Source organism: Alternaria hordeiaustralica (assembly GCF_023758085.1).
Source record: "Alternaria hordeiaustralica strain BMP 2776 chromosome Unknown scaffold_25, whole genome shotgun sequence".
Lineage (NCBI taxonomy): Eukaryota > Fungi > Ascomycota > Dothideomycetes > Pleosporales > Pleosporaceae > Alternaria > Alternaria hordeiaustralica.
In genome coordinates, this window is record NW_026056797.1 from 176,604 (window position 1) to 193,750 (window position 17,147).

Consider the following 17,147-nt stretch of genomic DNA (forward strand, 5'->3'; position numbering starts at 1 on the left):
TCAAGGGATAGACTGGACACCACCTATAGACGTGAATAGAAGCAAACAACCTGGAAATCTGCATCAAGTTAATAGTTTGCTGACTTCCGTTCTGATAACAACGTAGACTGCAGCGCACCTGCAAAGGTTCCTTTTCAACGTGGTGCGGCAACACATTAACCGCAACGCCTTAATGAAGACCAGATCAGAAGACAGTTAATGAAGTAAACTCTTTCTTATTTCATGCTACCTACTGGGCACACCCCACTTCCACTCAATCAGATCAAGCAGTACGCTTCGGTCCTTTCGGCGCATCTATTACATCATCTCTCTTCATGATGCGAATCTTCGTGTCTTTCTTTGCGCTATCTCCATCCGATTCAGATTCCTTTGGCCGTTCCGCCACACTCTTGTCGTAGCTACTCGGGTCGATACCAAGAATGCCACCTACGTTGTTGCGGTCACCAGGGACAGAGAATTCGCGGAAGGCATAGCGCCATTCGTTGAGGAAGCCGCGAATAGCCTTGCCAACTTTGTCCTTGCCGTTCTTGGAGTGGTGACCTGTTCCTGTAATAGCGTAGACTGGTCGCGAAGAAGAGCTGTGCTTTAGAAGGATGCCTTCGAGATACGAAACTGACTCATCTGGATGCAGACCTGGGTAATGTTAGTCTCGGTATGAACACACAATTTATCTCGACGTACCGTGAAGATCAACATACAGCTCTCTCGAGCCGTCGCTGTCCTTATTGCGATCTTCGTAAAGGATACGGGCAGCTTCACGGTGAGCTTCACGCATCAGGTTGTTCTCACTCTGCCCCCTAAGACTAAGAGCTTTAGCCGCGCGCGAATCGCTGCGGTTCCAAGCTTGAGCAGCGCTGTTGTATGTTAGCGGTGGAATGTCTTAGGACGAGGCATGCCTCTTACCTCTGCAAAAACTTGTTGCGCAGACTGCCATGCTTGAAGGCCTCGGCGCGAGCTTTGAGATATGCCTGATTGCCCTTCTCACCAGTCTCCAACCACGGGATGTGCTGAGGAGCAGGTATCGCCTGGGCAGCCACACTGTTCTCGCGAGATCCTGTGAAGCTTTTAGTCGGTCTCAATCCCTTACGAGCCGGAGTGGCAGGAGCCGGAACGGGCGACATGCGAACGACATCTGCAAGATTGTTAGGTCCTGGAGCATCTTTGTGATGGCCATGTCCACCTCGCTTGCCGTGGTGACGCTTTCCAGTCTTAGCAGCAGCAGCGGAACCCAGACTAGGGAAAGCGTCATTATCGTCGACTGCGAGGACCGAAGGTGTGGTGGCACGCGAGGTCTGGCGACTGCCGGTTCTTGACTGCGGGCGACTACCGCCTCCGGGAGTGAAGTTTGCAAAAGGACTCAGTCCTGGTGGAGGGCGTGTGGGGCCCCCACCTGTCAGACCGTAGAGCTGTTCTAAAGAGGTCGCGGCAGAGGTTATGGACGGGGTGCCTAAGGGCGAGCCGTTGTAGTGGAGTGTGGGGAACTCATAATCGGACATCTGGAAGTTGGGTATTGGTGGAGTTTGGACGTCCGATACAGCCATACGAGCCATGAGCGCAGAGGGGTCATGTGAGAAGAGACATGTATCGCCAGCTAGACAATTTCCATTTAGGAAGTATCTGTATTGGGTGTTAGCCTGGACTACATAGAGAGCTGTATATATACCTACTTGCACAACGTCTTGCTGGTGTCATGGCTGAATCTGCAGTCTGCTCGAGCGCAGTGTCCAGTTGACAGGAAGTACTTGCACACGATGTTGCTCTTCTGCTGGCCCACTGGTGTACTAGGTCTGAATGCCGGGCTCATAGACTTCCCGATGACGTATCCTGGGTGCTCGGAGGGTGTGGTTGGGAGTTGCTGTACGTCGAGTTGCTGTCCCATTAGTGCGAGGAGAGCGGCGCTGAGGTCGTAGCCATTGGCCTCCAAGACCTTCTCCAGCTCTTCGTCTGATCGGTCATCCCTGAGGATCGAGCGCAGCATGTCGTATGGGCCCATGTCCATGGTCTGGGGCTGCACCCATTCGGCCGCGGCACCGTTGAGCGTGCCGTCGCCCAGGAGAGACGACTCAGTGCTCGCGGCGTCATCGTTGACTAGCCAGTCGACGGAGTGGCCATCGAGGTCGCCATACGACTCGGTGTTGGGACTTGCGCATTCGCTGAACTGGTATGCGCTCAGGCTGGGGCTGTGGGGGATATGCGGTGTGGAAAAAGCAAGGCGAGGCGAGGGTCGCGGGGAAGTAAAGGGGGACGCGGTGGACGACTTTGTGCGCGCGAAGCCCGGTGGCATGGGGAAGCCCGGCGGAGGGTGTACCATGCGCGGCGAGGCGTTGACAGGAGTAGGGGCGCGATTGGCCTGCCAGGGAGCTGGCGAGGGCCGGCGGATGATGGTATGGCGGCTGGGGGGAGAGCTGGACGAGCTGCCGGCGTCGCGATAGCGCCAGAGGCAGTCCAGGACGATGTTCTCGAGTGATTTGCCCGTGAGGTTGGTCTCCTTGCGCATCAGCTCCTCGAGCTTGTCCGTCTTGTCCTCCTCATCCAGGGCCTCGTCCTGCAGCACAGGCAGCGCCTTCTCGTACAAGTCGTCGGCGACCATGGCGATTACTTCCAAGCGGGCAAAGGATACTGGGCGATGGGTGTTCGGGTGTGGCGCGCAGGACGGGTGAGGTCAGAGGTCAGAGGTCGGGGTCCAGGTCGAGACAGGAGGCCGTCGGGGGTGATTACAAGTACTGCGGGTAATGGCAGAGGAGCGACCGGCGCGTCACAGGAGGAATGAAGCTGCAACGAAGGACAATAACCAGTCCCGCAGCCTTCTTCTGCAGGACACACCAAGTGCGCCAAAACGGGCAGAGTGATGGAATGCCTGGGGCGATCTCGAGCGCGAATGAAGCTCAAGGGACTAGGCTCAACTACGTAGGGGTGGGGGATGCTTGCACCGTGCAGCAACGTCGACCATACAGCGGGAACGGTAATCTCCAGCACTTGCTCCCGGTCTGCCCTACATGGCCCTGGAGCCTCGAGCGGGTGGTGATGCGGTGCGTGTGCGTGTGAGTCTCAGCTGAGCGAGGATGACGACTGGGGCTGGATAAGAAGTGCTGCGATGGCATTCGTCGGCGGAAAAACAAGCTGCAACATATGCCTCAAGTACCTTCGAATAGGGCTATGGGCGCCACAGACTGCGAGAGGCTGAGTAATCACGTGCTTTGCGTCGTGTGGGTCCGCGGAAACATCCATGGATGCAGTACGTTGTAGGTTGCTCGGAGCTGTCTAACATGACCAGAGCACATGTCACACACAGTATATGCGCATACAATGCTGCAATCACCTTATACACGAAACAACTTGAACAGGTCTGCGGACTACATCACGACAAAAACCTGCAAAGTGGGTAACCTAACGTCAACGTAGGCTCCAGGGTGTTCAGTTTTTTGCTAGGTTGACTTGCAATCATCGAATTATAGTTGTCCCACGCGCATGCCGAGCAAGACTGCTTTTCAACTCGGGGCCGATCTGATCTAATCGCCTAATGCAGGGCGGATCCATGGCGGATGCACCGCGTTCGTCCGCCCGGATGACGATGAAACCCAGAGCTCTCCAACAGCGCCCACACCACACTAGCATTAGCATCTCACACCAAAGCTGCCTCCGACGCTCCACTACCACCACGCGGAATGTCCGTCTCCAGTTGTATCAGCTAGCATCTCCCATTGCCTTTCTATTCACTTCCCTACCGCATTCACATCCTCTTACCTCCGCATAGTTCCGCGCCACTCCGTTAGGCGCACCTCCCCGTATCGTATAGAGGCATCGATCAACATGCCAGCGAGCGACTATGATGTCCGCGCTCTTGCGCTTCCTTTAGACGACGAGGAAACAGGCCAGACGCCAATATGGAGTCGACGTCCGCAATCATCCACCTTCCGGCGCAACGCATCGCACCACAGTCAACAGAGCTCATGGCGGCAGCGCGCCATGGACAAGTACGATACACTCTCGCGACGAGTCCTCGATCAATATAACAAACTTTCTCCCCTGCAGAAAGTGCTGTTCTTCGTAGGGAACTTGGTGCTGGCAGTCGGTGGCATACTGTTCCTGGTGTACAACGAGCGCATATTCGGGGCTCTGTTACCCGTCGCGAAGAAGTGGAGAGACGTAACGGCCGGCTGGCTGATCCTCTGGGTCTTGATCTTCATCGTATCATTTCCGCCATTGATTGGCTATTCGAGTTTACTCACCATAGCCGGCTTTGTCTATGGCTTTCCAAACGGGTATGCTTCACACGTTATTTACAACATGCAATCTGACAGTATACCAGTTGGTTCATAGCCGCGACAGCGACCGTCGCCGGCAGCACAGCATCCTTCCTCCTCTCGCGCACCCTCCTCAAATCCATGGTCCACCGCCTCATAGCGAATGATACGCGCTTCGCTGCCCTCTCCCTCACCCTCAAACACGATGGCCTTAAACTCCTCGTCATGTACCGCTTATGTCCGCTACCATACTCCATCTCCAACGGCGCTGTCGCAACCTTCCCCACAGTACACTGGGCATCCTACGCTCTAGCCACAGCCATAGTATCACCAAAGCTGATGCTTCACATATTCATCGGAAGTCAACTCGAGAAGATTGCCGAAAGTGGAGGCAAAATGGACCCCAGCACAAAAGCCCTATCCTACGTTTCCATCTTCATTGGTCTCGTTGCGAGTGTTACCACGGGCTGGCTCGTATACCGCAAGACCAAGGCCCGCGCGGCACAGCTAGAAGCTGAGGAGCGTGCGGGTATCCGTCGCATGAGTATCGAGGACCTTGAGCATGAATACGCGGACGACCCGGGAGCGCTGGAAGCTGCCGAGAGATTACGCGAGGAAGATGACGATATTAGTCTCCGGACAACATGGGACGATGAATACAGAGATGAACCACCCGAGACGGGTGATGCCGTGGAAATCGGCGACGATCCTTTCAAGGATGGTGATGCGAGTGACGGAGAAGAACGGGGACGCGGAAGGCAGAAGTAGACGGTCCTTTTGCTTAGATCGATTGGATAAGGCGCGTACCTACTGTAGACTACTAGAATTGAATCCGCATCGTCAAATGTCATTCCCTTCCAACTATATCGTGAGACAGGTATCATCTGGCTACAAGCCAAGGGAATAGGCTCTGAAGTTAGTCCATATTCCAGACATCCTATATTACGTTTGCCTGCTACAGACAAGCTTGCGGTTTTAGAGAGTTTTTAATACTGGTCCTGGGAGGCATTCGGCGTTTCTCCCATTGGCAGAGGGTTGAGGCATGGAGCAATGTACGTATACAGGGTACCTCCAAACTACCTGGATGCTACCCGATGTGATCACCGTATGCTGTAAGATGACAGTGAGATAAGTAGACATGACCGAGTTCCTGCGTAGCTTGAAATCAGTATCACCATCATCGTCACATGCGTTAGGAACGACAAGTATAACAGAGGAAACGTTCATTTGTCATATACAGAGCCTCCACCATCCCACTTCCATGAGCTGAAAAAGAGCCGTATATGTACCGCTAACAGGAGCACAGGGAATCACAAGAGGTATTCGTCGACCAAGGTAGGCGTGCGTTGCCAGGCTGATGTCAATGCAGAAAAACGAACAAATCTTCCATATTGAGACACAGCTGATGGCGAGGACGCATCTTCTATTATACATCTATTCTCAAAGACCAATCAGCACTTTTTTGGCCCCTCAGAACATTGGAATAGACAGTACCCACTCTTCCAGCCTTCAACTCGTTTATGCCGCGAAGCTCTTGGTGAAGCTCTGTGCAACCTCCCTCAGCTTGGACTCGAGGTCCTTGCTGAGCGCACCTTCCCGGTCGATCTGGTTGAGCATGTCCTGCTCGTTTGATCGGAGGTGGGCAAGGAAGTCAGCCTCCCACTGAAGAATCTTGCTGACGGGTACGGAGTCGAGGAGACCGTTGATACCAGCGTAGATCAAAGGAACCATCTCGTTGACGGCCATGGGAGAGTACTGCTTCTGCTTGAGGAGCTCGGTGAGACGCTCACCACGGCTAGAAAGAAGTCAGTATATGTTTCATGTGCATGTTGGGGACGGCGGACCTTAAAGTTTGCTTCGTCGCAGCATCGAGATCGGAACCGAATTGAGCGAAGGCAGCAACCTCACGGTACTGGGCCAAGAAGAGCTTGAGGGAACCGGCGACCTGCTTCATGGCCTTGACCTGGGCAGCGGAACCGACACGGGAGACAGAGAGACCGACGTTAATGGCGGGACGGATACCCTTGTAGAAGAGCTCGGCCTCCAAGAAGATCTGGCCATCAGTGATGGAAATGACGTTGGTGGGAATGTAAGCGGACACATCACCACCCTGGGTCTCAATGACGGGCAGAGCGGTGAGCGAACCACCACCAAGCTTGTCGTTCATCTTGGCGGCACGCTCAAGGAGACGAGAGTGGAGGTAGAAAACGTCACCGGGGTAAGCCTCACGACCCTAAAAATGAGTGTACGAAGTCAGTATTTGTCTCACATACAGTTCGTGGATATTACTGACAGGAGGACGGCGGAGAAGCAGAGACATTTGACGGTAGGCAACGGCCTGCTTGGTCAAGTCATCGTAGATGATCAAGGCGTGCTTGCCATTGTCACGGAACCATTCACCCATGGCTGTTCAAAATTGTTAGCGAATACATCCTGGCTACACTATCGAATGTGCGAATGAGCTTACAGCAACCAGCGAAGGGAGCAATGTATTGCAGAGGGGCGGCCTCAGAGGCGGTGGCGGCAACGATGATGGTGTACTTCATGGCGTCGTTCTCCTCGAGGGTCTTGACGAGCTGGGCAACGGTGGATCGCTTTTGACCGACGGCAACGTAGATACAGTAGAGCTTCTTCTTCTCGTCGGTGCCCTTGTTCCATCGCTGTCTAATCTTCATGTCAGCTTGTGTTGCTTGTAGGTCGTAAGGAAGTTTGCGTACTGGTTAAGCATGGCGTCGAGGGCAACGGCGGTCTTTCCGGTTTGACGGTCACCAATGATCAACTCACGCTGACCACGTCCAATGGGAACCATGGCGTCGACGGACTTGAGACCAGTCTGGACGGGCTCCTTGACGGACTGGCGGGGCAGAATACCGGGGGCCTTGAGCTGAGCACGGCGGCGCTCAGTGGTCTTGAGGGGACCCTTTCCGTCGATGGGGTTACCGAGAGCGTCAACGACACGTCCGAGAAGAGCCTCGCCGACGGGAACGTCGACAATCTCTCCGGTACGCTTGACGGTCTCGCCCTCCTTGACCAAACGGTCAGAACCGAAGAGCACAACACCGACCTGGCCGGCTTCCAAGTTCATGCACATGCCCTTGACACCGGAGGCGAACCTGTCACCCCGTTAGCTTCCATGGCAAATTGTCGTAGTGTGCAGGTGGCGTACTCGACAAGCTCCTCAGCCTGGACGTTGTTCATGCCGTGGACACGGGCGATACCGTCACCGACGGACAGGACACGTCCAGTCTCGGAGAGGCTGTTCTCCTCCTGGACACCGCGGATCCTCTGCTCCAGGATGGAGGAAACCTCGGTGGGGGTGGCCTTCGCATCGGCGGCGTAGGATCGGATGGCGTTGGTGAACGCGGGAGCGCGGGTCTGTGGGCGGGCAAAAGGCGTCAGTGGTGGACTTGGGTAGAGGGGAGCTGGTCCCGCCGCCGCGCAGCCCGGGCAGTTCCATCAACGAAGCTCCATTGCGGCGCCAATGGCATCGGATATCGGTTCTGGAGGCTGCTGGCGATGGCTGGACGGGCGGCAGGCGCAATTGCAGGCGGTTGCGATGGACTTACCGACGCAATCCTGCTCGTGGCAGAGATTGCAGCGACCCGGCGGCTCGACTGGCGGATGGCCCTTGAGAACATGGCTGCAGCTGCTCAAGAGTCTAATTCGGAGGCTCTGCAACCAATTGAGATTGATGCAGGTATGGAAGAGGGGAGATGGTGATGGAGTGGAGGATGGGGAGCTCTGCTGTGAGGAAGAAAGTCCTGCGGTTCGGGAGGAAAGCGCGGACCTTGGCGTCTACCCTAATCCTAAAAAAGCCGCATCTCAACCGAGCTCTCTCACTGCAACACCACGTTGGCACTCGACGAGCTATGATTTGACTGGAGATTTTGAATGAAATACTGGAAAACGAAATAGAGCACTCAGCTGCTACCCATGATCGCGTTGAACTCTTCGCTCGACATCCCGATCCGATACACGATCCTCGTCTACATGGTCAGTACCCCACACTTTGATAAAGATAAAGTAAATGTCTGTGGATACCTTCGGACTGCGTTTCGGTGTACGGTACAATTGATATCACGGCCTTCCTTACAATCTCATACTGTCGGGATCAGATAATTAGCATCGACGAGGAGCATGCATTGTACGGATGGCGTATTTGCCTCAATGGCCCTTCCAATACATCAGTACTTGTAACACATACAAGGGCGCATTCCAACACAAGTCGACGGACAGTCCTCCATGTTGCAATCTACATACATGAATAGCGAGGAAGATCACAATAGCTCCGCCGTATCGTAGGTCTCAAAGCTGTTGATACCTTGCTGTCCTGTTGTAGTAGGCAAAAAAGCTACGCTAATGTGTCGAGTATTCTTCCAGCACGGGTTACGCAAGAGATCACGGTCAAAATAGCATGGCTTCCAAATACAAAATAGCAACATTCTAAATTGGTATCCTACTATGTTATGTGAATCTCTAAAAACTCGCAGCCACTTATGCAAACTTGACTACCAAAGACAACGTATACCTCAAGACGCCGCGTACACCTTGCTCCTGCGCAATGCTCCTTCTCCTGCAGTATTCATACACCATTTGCACTGTCTGCTGGTCCTCCAATGTCTCCTTCGATTAACCTGCAAGTGCCGATAACTGGGTCCTTGTCTGCTCATGCGCTGTACATCCGTTGTCGAGTTGCGTCTCATTTCGCGGAGCCATTTTGACCCTTCTCCTTGCTCTTCCTAAACTTCTGAATCTCCAACTCAACAGCCTGGTCTATCCGGCGCTTGAGTTCGGGGCGGTAGCCGAGCATGAAGAGTATCTCGAACCAGACGAAGAACGGAGCCAGGAAGATGGCCTGCACAAGGTTGTCCAGAAGCGCTGGTGCTCTTCCTTCGAACTTTCCGTGTCCGACGAACTGGGCGATCCAGCATGCGATGTTGATTGCGCCGGCCCACGAGTTGGCAGTCGCACCGTACGTTGAAGTGAGGTGGTTCGCATACGCGGTGCTGCCGATAAGGATCGGGGCAATCATGGCACCTGCGACAGGTTCCATGAGGATGTACAAGGTCGAGTACAGAACGGCTCCGGCGGTGCCGACGTTGAGCGGGAGATTAGGTACCGAGAGCCATGACGGTATAGGGACGGCAGGCGTGTTGGTGAGCTACTATCATGTTAGAGGGGCCGCGATGAGAGCAGTCGGAGTCCTCACCAATAGGAAAGACGTCAACAGGATCGGAGGTACACAGAGCAGATGTATTCCGACGTTGACCTGACACATGGCATGTTAGCTGACATGTGAAGATGCCCTCTGACGGCGGAGCCTACTTTATTATGGTGGTATGCTCCGTACTAGATTCCAGTCAGCCAAGTACAGACATCTGTTGAAAAATGACGTACGAAGACGAGTTGTTTCTCTAGATTGAGAGACATGGTGCCGGATGGGGAACTGGGGCGCGTGTCAAAGAGTGGGATGGACGTCAAGGGACTAAATCATGTCTTGGAAGCGCAGGGTGAAGGGTCGAGCTCGTGGAGTGTGGAAGGACCAAGGCACCGGCGGCGGGAGCCGAGAGATGATGGCGCAGGGTGAATGGGTATCACGACATGGGTGTGTGGGGGTGCGCAAGCTGGCAGGTGGGAGTTGGGTCGCTGCTCGGGCCTTAGCGAGTGATTTTCCGCGCCGAGAGCCCTGCAGCCCTTGGAGCTCACCTTTCCTGTCGCGACCATTGCCCTGCTACAAGACACTCACTCCGCCCACATCTGCGACCACTGTACCCTCGGACTTGCACGGGCGCCGCGATCACACTGCAACTTGGGTGCATGGGCTGTTGCATATAAGAATCAGGGCTGCGTTGGAGGCCGAAGGCGCGTCTCGCTGAAGCACGCGCGCTGCCTACCGTACACTGTCGACTCTTGACTGGGCCGCTCAGCATAAAGACAATAAAGTCGCATAATAGCAAGGACGACGGTCCTGTCTCTACCTTGTTTCGATCTTCACCGTTGAACCGTGCAACTCATCCACACCGCGCATCTCCTCTACCGTATCCGCCGTACAACGCGCAACATGTTCTTCCTCAAAGAGCTTGAGAAGACGATCCAGCTGCATCCCTCATACTTTGGCCCGCTCATCCGTCAGCACATCCACCGCGAGCTGCTACAAAAAGAGGAGGGATCGAGCACGGGAAAGTACACCATCGTGTGCATTCTGGACTCGTTCGACATCTCCGATGGCAAGGTGATGCCTGGCTCTGGCTCTGCGGAGTACGTTGTCCACTACAAGGCGGTCGTATGGCGGCCATATAAGGGCGAGGTGGTATGTGGAAGCGTCCGACGTGATCATCGAGTCCATTGCTAATAATGTCAAGATGGACGGCATTGTCACCTCCGTGCTCCGCACCGGATTCTTCGTCGACTGTGGATCTTTGCAGGCCTTTGTGGGACGCAGTGTACATATCACCCTAATTCATGCCTCCATCCACCACTAACAGCGACAGATGATACCCGCTGAAATCAAGTTCGACGCGAACGCTACACCCCCGCAGTGGACCGACGACGGAGAGCAGGTCATCGAGAAGGGCACCAACATCCGCATAAAGATCAAGGGTCTGAGATCAGAGGTGGACAAGATGTATGCGGTCGGCACCATGAAGGAGGTAAGAAAGATGAACGTCGGCCTTGGCGACCATCGGCTAAGCAAAACTTCTAGGATTATCTTGGCCCATTGCCCTCATAGTAGGACGAATCGACGGCCATTGACAGTATGCGCCATTGTGGAGGGCCAGTGCGTGAGCAGTCTGCTCAAACAGGCATCTTCACTACAGAACAGATGTTATTGTTCGGCGGGACCATCTGGCAATTCATGCACGAATCAACACCGTCGTAGAAACACGAAGCGAAATATCGAATTCTTGGCTGTATCAGTACTCGTAGGGAGCAAGGCAATTGCTCAGTTGGTTCAAGGGTTTGCAGAACCAGAGCAGATGTGGCTGTATTGAAGACCACAGCGGAAGGAAATCATACCATCTAGATTTGGCACAGTTTGTAGCGCCATGCATTCCAATAAATTCCCAGAGCAGGCTTGAATAGGAACGCGTCGCACAATCTCATTGTAATGCAAGTCTTGGTGCAGCGCGGGCGGCCCCTTGCGTCGAAGAGTGGCTTGGGGCGTTTCGGCCAACACCAGCTCCCGCACCTCCGCGTGAACTCCGCAACTCCGCCCAGCTGGACACTGTTCATAACCCGCACCCGCGCCTTGCCACTATACCCATTTCTTGAGGCTGGTCTCATCTGATCCTGCGTCGCCTTCTACTACCATGTTATAATTGCTTGCATTCTTGTTCATACTTGATCATTGCCATGCCGCGACAGCGCGCCGCGAAGGAGGAGGAGACGGAGCTGCTAGCCAAGGAAGAGAGATCCGCGCGCACTTCAGAAGACGGCTCCGAAACATCCATATCCTCAATTTCCACAACGTCGCTCGTCCTCGAACACATCAACGACCCGTCCCTCAATCGTGCGTCGCAAGCGAAGCGTGGGGAGAAGTACACGGACGACGATGACGACGCAAGCCTGGCGCGCGAGCCGTTCGACGTCGAGGATGGGCGGTACAAGGCCCCCATTGCTGTAGACAAAAAGACAAGGAGGTGGCTATGGATCGTGGGCACGGCCTGTGTAGCTGGATGGGCGCTTGCGCTCGTCTTCTTCTTGATGAACGGCAGCTACAAGCATGCTTCGTCCAGGCCACACGACCCTCTTGCCAGTTCGACCAAGGGCTCGGGGAGGAAGATTACGTTGGATGACGTCTTCGGAGGCCGCTTCTACGCCCAACAGCAAAGCGTCGCATGGATACCGGGACCAAAGGGCGAGGATGGCCTGTTGCTTGAGAAGGGCTCGAGCAACGAGGAATACCTGGTCGTTGAGGACATAAGGTCCAAGGGCGAGGCAACGTCTTCTGCGAGCAAGACCACGCTGATGAAGAAGAACACATTTGAGGTGGATGGCACATACGTCTATCCCAGTGATGTTCAGCCAAGTAAAGATTTCAAGAAGGTGCTTGTCACGTCGGATTACCAAAAGAACTGGCGACATTCCGGTACTGCGAAGTACTGGATTTTTGATGTTGAGACACAGACTGGCGAAGCTTTGGATCCGGACCAGCCAAACGGCGCAATCCAGCTAGCCTCGATATCTCCGCAGTCGGATGCGGTCGTGTTCACGAGAGACAACAACATGTTCCTGCGCAAGCTGAACTCCAAGGAGGTTATACAGATGACAAAAGATGGTGGCTCTGAGCTCTTCTATGGTGTACCTGACTGGGTGTACGAGGAGGAGGTCTTCCAAGGAAATAGTGCGACATGGTGGTCTGAGGATGGCAAGTACATCGCTTTCCTGCGTACCGACGAGTCCACCGTCCCGACATATCCGGTCCAGTATTTCGTGTCACGGCCTAGCGGAGAGAAGCCCAAGGCTGGCGAAGAGAACTACCCCGAAGTTCGCGACATCAAGTACCCCAAGGCAGGCGCCCCCAACCCCATCGTCTCACTGCAGTTCTACGACGTCGAAAAGGGCGAAGTCTTCAGTGTCGAGATAGAAGACGACTTCAGTGACGAGAACCGTCTGATCACCGAGATCGTCTGGGCCGGAAAGACGAAGCAAGTACTTGTTCGCGAAACCAATCGCGAGAGCGACATCCTGAAGCTTGTCCTCATGGACGTCGAAAAGCGCACCGGCAAGACGGTTAGAACTGAGAACGTCGCTGAGCTGGACGGAGGCTGGATGGAGGTCTCACAGAAGACTACGTTCGTACCGGCTGATCCTGACAACGGCCGCAAGGATGATGGATACATTGATACAATCATTCACGAAGGCTACGACCATATCGGCTACTTTTCACCATTGGACAGTGACAAGCCTGTGTTGCTCACTCAGGGCGAGTGGGAAGTCGTTGATGCGCCTTCTCGCGTGGACCTGAAGAACAACCTGGTGTACTACGTTTCAACTGAGAAGAGCTCCATGGAACGACACGTCTACTCTGTACTCTTGAACGGTACTGGAAAGAGCGAAATGCTGGAGAATGGAGGCTCAGGCTACTACGACGCCTCCTTCTCAGCTGGTGGCTCTTACGCCTTGATCACCTACAACGGTCCCGGAATCCCATGGCAGAAGATCATCAGCACGCCATCGAACGATGACAAGTACGAGAAGGTCATTGAGGAAAACAAAGCGCTTGACCGCTTCGTACGCCGGCTTGAGATGCCCATTCTGAACTATCAGACGATCAACGTTGATGGCTTCGAGCTGAACGTCCTCGAGCGTCGTCCGCCGCACTTTAACCCGAAGAAGAAGTATCCTGTTCTTTTCTACCAGTACAGCGGACCAGGCTCGCAGGAAGTCAACAAAAAGTTCAAGGTTGATTTCCAGTCATACATTGCCGCCAGTCTCGGATACATTGTGGTGACAGTGGACGGGCGAGGTACGGGTTTCCTTGGTCGGAAGCTTCGATGCATCACGAGAGGCAACATTGGATACTACGAGGCGCACGATCAGATCGCCGCAGCCAAAATCTGGGCCAGCAAGAAGTACGTGGACGCTGATCGACTCGCGATCTGGGGCTGGAGTTACGGCGGTTTCAACACACTGAAGACGCTCGAGCAGGATGGAGGAGAGACGTTCAAGTATGGGATGGCTGTCGCTCCTGTGACTGATTGGCGGTACTATGGTAAGAAGACTCACGGTATTCGTCTGCTTCGCTAATGGTTTACCGCAGATTCCATCTACACGGAGCGCTACATGCACACGCCGCAGAACAACGCCGAAGGCTACGACAACTCCACCATCACCGATGTCACTTCCCTAGCGAAGAACGTCCGTTTCTTGGTCATGCACGGTGTCGCCGATGACAACGTGCACATGCAAAACACGCTTACCCTGCTTGACCGGCTGGATCTTGCAGGCATCGAGAACTACGATGTTCATGTGTTCCCCGATTCGGATCATAGTATTTACTTCCACAACGCGAATAGGATTGTCTACGACAGTAAGTGACTTCGTGTGCCATTGATACGAGGAGGTAGCTAACGGGATTCCAGAGCTTAAGTGGTGGCTCGTCAATGCTTTCAACGGCGAATGGTCGAGGATCACGAATGCGGTGCCCAAATCGCAACTTGATGCGAAGTCGATTGAGTCAAAGGCTCAGTATGTATAGTGTTTGACGCGTATAGAATGCGTAGGCGTTACAGGCGCACAATTTCAATATCGTTACCTTGCAACACCAATTTCATCAACTATCGTGAATGTCCAGACACCTTTGGGTTTCGCAGCTAATATGCATAATGCAGTGCTTGTGCGTGCTGATTCGCCGCTTTTGAGTACCAGAGTAAACCTGGGAATATGCTCAAGCAAGCCCCACACTTTGACGCGACTTTGCACCCACTTGACAATCGTGATATCGCGGTATGGTTATAAGAAGTCTCAATCGATGCATTTGCAGGCCCAAAAGTGGCTGTCATTGAGGAAGCTCTCATCAGCTGCTCTTTCCCCTCTCGAACCCCACTTTTGAAGCTACTACATCACACATCGCAAGCATGACGGCATCTTCGCCCATTCACTTGCCTTTTCCGCCTCGACTAAATCGTGGCTCAATACATAAACCTCAAATATCGACAGAATGAGTTTCGAGCCTAGTAACCTAGCCGTCTGCGAAACGTGCGGCACGCAATTCGACTTTCCGCTTGAGCAGCACCCGGAGACATGTCGGATCTGCGATGTATGTCTATCACAAACACCAAGAACCTGGAATTACCACAACCAGAATACGAGACACAGAAGCAGTAAAGCTAACCAATGTCTAGGACCCCCGCCAGTACGTCCCCGCATCAGGACAATCCTGGACCTCACTCTCAGCCTGCCAAGCCCTCCAAAAGAACACCTTCGAAACGGATAAAGAAGACCCTCGCATCCACTACATAACTACTGCGCCTCTATCTCCATCAGAACTTCCCCCCGGTCTGGCGGATTCTAGCACGACCCGCAAGCAACTTGGTATTGGTCAGAGAGCCATCTTATTACAGACATTGCGGGGAAACATCCTATGGGACTGCGTCGCTTTCTTGAACCCTGCTACCATCAACTTCATTAAAGAAAAGGGTGGGCTAAAGGCGATTGTGATTAGCCATCCGCATTTCTATACGACGCATTTGGAGTGGGCGAGTGTATTCAGGTGCCCGGTGTACATGTGCATAGCCGATAAGATGTGGTTGAACCGAGAGGATCAGAATGATGTGAGGAGGTTTGTCGGGGGCGTCGTTCCGATTGAAGAAATTGGGGGCGAGGCCAAGATGATTCAATGCGGTGGGCACTTCGAGGGCAGCTCGGTGTTGTGGTGGGATCGGAAGCTTTTCATCGCTGATACGTTTATGAGTGTACCTGTTAGTCCTATTCTCTTCTTTCTTTTACATTATTGGGGTTAATATGGCTAACAATCGTGATAGTCTGGGTTCAACAACGCGCACCGCGTGCCGGATACGACATCCTACTCGTTCATGTGGGCGTACCCTAATATGATACCACTAACGCCCAAGGCTATCCATGGGATTTGGAAGTCGATCAAGCCGTTCGAGTTCGACAGGACGTATGGAGGGTTCCCGGGACAGAACCTGAAGAGATCGGATCTGAAGAAGCAGGTATTGGAGAGCATGAAGATTTTCCTGCGGAGAAGTGGACATGAGAACGCAGATGTGTATGACGAGAGTGTGTGATACGGAAATTTACCTGCGATTGTGCGGACTCAAAAATTTTGTGATACGGAAATTTACTTGCGATTGTGCGGACTCAAAAAACTTGTGATATGGAAAATTACCTGAAATTGTATAGACTCAAAAAATTAAATTACATCATCTCCTTGATTGGTGGTATCTAACAAGTAAAAGACTATGGAGCAAGCACGCTAAATTCATCCAAAACTGCTCTCTGGTGCAACACCATATCCTACTTCGCTGATATTCACAACGATCGAGTATGTGCAGAGTCTTGAAGGTTCGTCGCGGTTGTCTTCGGACATGGTAGCGAGACAAGGGCTGACGATAGCTTGATGCTTTACTGAAGTGTGGACATCATGCTTCACTCTCACGGGGATGTTACAGATACAACCGTTCAATGGAGGGAGACTTGGTGTCGTTGATAGTGTATAATGGCATGGACTGGAAGGGTACAGGTACATTAGAAAGCCGCAGCACTCCACTAGGCTATTCAAACCCGTCACAAGCAGCGCGAATGGCGATACCTCTTCCTTTCTCGTAGGCTTGTTCACACTTCACCCATACCCTTTCTCTTGCTCTGTGCGAGTAGCGATAACGTGCCATGCTCCGATATGGCTGCCTTCAGTGTCGAGGTAGAGAGAATAGGCGTACAGGCGATGCGTCCCAGCGGTGATGTGCGAAGGTGTGCTCCTTCGAACCTAGTATGCGCATACGTTAGCCATCGCACATGGGACTATCATGTACAGTGAGCCGCTAATCACCTTGTCTGAACTCATGAAAGCTGTGGTACTTGTGGTTTCAGGATGCCATACCAGTGACCATTTTATTTCGCCGGAGCTAGACAACTTCAGGTTATGAAATTCGCCCAACAGATGATGAACCTACGGAGGGGTTTTGGTGGAGTAATCGGAACCTTGGTACGCGACATCGTATGTAGCGTGGTGACAAATTGTTTCATGATACTAAGTATGTGGAGGGTCTCGCAGTATTCGTCCAGTCGTTTGATATTGGGAGTAAAAGGGAAAGACCAAAGGTTCGGTCCAATGCCTATATATACAACGACAGTAGACAGCGGTGTCGGCTCGAAATCCATACATGACAGCGGTGTCGTCTGGAGATTCAGCTTAAGATTCATATACCGTGACAGCGA

At 53.3% G+C, this 17,147-nt stretch overlaps 5 protein-coding genes across 5 annotated transcripts; 2 read left to right on the forward strand and 3 right to left on the reverse strand.

Annotated features, from left to right (window-relative positions):
- Window positions 1–262: 262 nt before the first annotated feature.
- Window positions 263–2,590, reverse strand: J4E84_008998 (uncharacterized protein; the record flags this gene model as incomplete). The annotated part of the gene is made up of 4 exons (XM_049391564.1): window positions 263–633; window positions 682–854; window positions 904–1,617; window positions 1,668–2,590. The coding sequence occupies 4 exons, from the start codon at window positions 2,588–2,590 to the stop codon at window positions 263–265; spliced, it is 2,181 nt and encodes a 726-aa protein (XP_049240692.1).
- Window positions 2,591–3,966: 1,376 nt separating this feature from the next.
- On the forward strand, window positions 3,967–5,012 carry J4E84_008999 (uncharacterized protein; the record flags this gene model as incomplete). The annotated part of the gene is made up of 2 exons (XM_049391565.1): window positions 3,967–4,262; window positions 4,310–5,012. The coding sequence occupies 2 exons, from the start codon at window positions 3,967–3,969 to the stop codon at window positions 5,010–5,012; spliced, it is 999 nt and encodes a 332-aa protein (XP_049240693.1).
- A 750-nt stretch (window positions 5,013–5,762) lies between these two features.
- Window positions 5,763–7,882, reverse strand: ATP1 (Alpha subunit of the F1 sector of mitochondrial F1F0 ATP synthase; the record flags this gene model as incomplete). The annotated part of the gene is made up of 7 exons (XM_049391566.1): window positions 5,763–6,039; window positions 6,089–6,477; window positions 6,538–6,650; window positions 6,712–6,908; window positions 6,962–7,357; window positions 7,411–7,619; window positions 7,811–7,882. The coding sequence occupies 7 exons, from the start codon at window positions 7,880–7,882 to the stop codon at window positions 5,763–5,765; spliced, it is 1,653 nt and encodes a 550-aa protein (XP_049240694.1).
- Window positions 7,883–8,943: 1,061 nt separating this feature from the next.
- On the reverse strand, window positions 8,944–9,674 carry J4E84_009001 (uncharacterized protein; the record flags this gene model as incomplete). Its single annotated transcript, XM_049391567.1, has 4 exons — window positions 8,944–9,405; window positions 9,454–9,513; window positions 9,570–9,593; window positions 9,642–9,674. 4 exons carry the CDS (start codon window positions 9,672–9,674, stop codon window positions 8,944–8,946), a joined length of 579 nt encoding a protein of 192 aa, XP_049240695.1.
- Window positions 9,675–10,305: 631 nt separating this feature from the next.
- Window positions 10,306–15,997, forward strand: J4E84_009002 (uncharacterized protein; the record flags this gene model as incomplete). Its single annotated transcript, XM_049391568.1, has 9 exons — window positions 10,306–10,554; window positions 10,607–10,687; window positions 10,736–10,894; window positions 11,610–13,959; window positions 14,008–14,277; window positions 14,330–14,435; window positions 14,907–15,006; window positions 15,092–15,667; window positions 15,731–15,997. 9 exons carry the CDS (start codon window positions 10,306–10,308, stop codon window positions 15,995–15,997), a joined length of 4,158 nt encoding a protein of 1,385 aa, XP_049240696.1.
- Window positions 15,998–17,147: the final 1,150 nt, after the last annotated feature.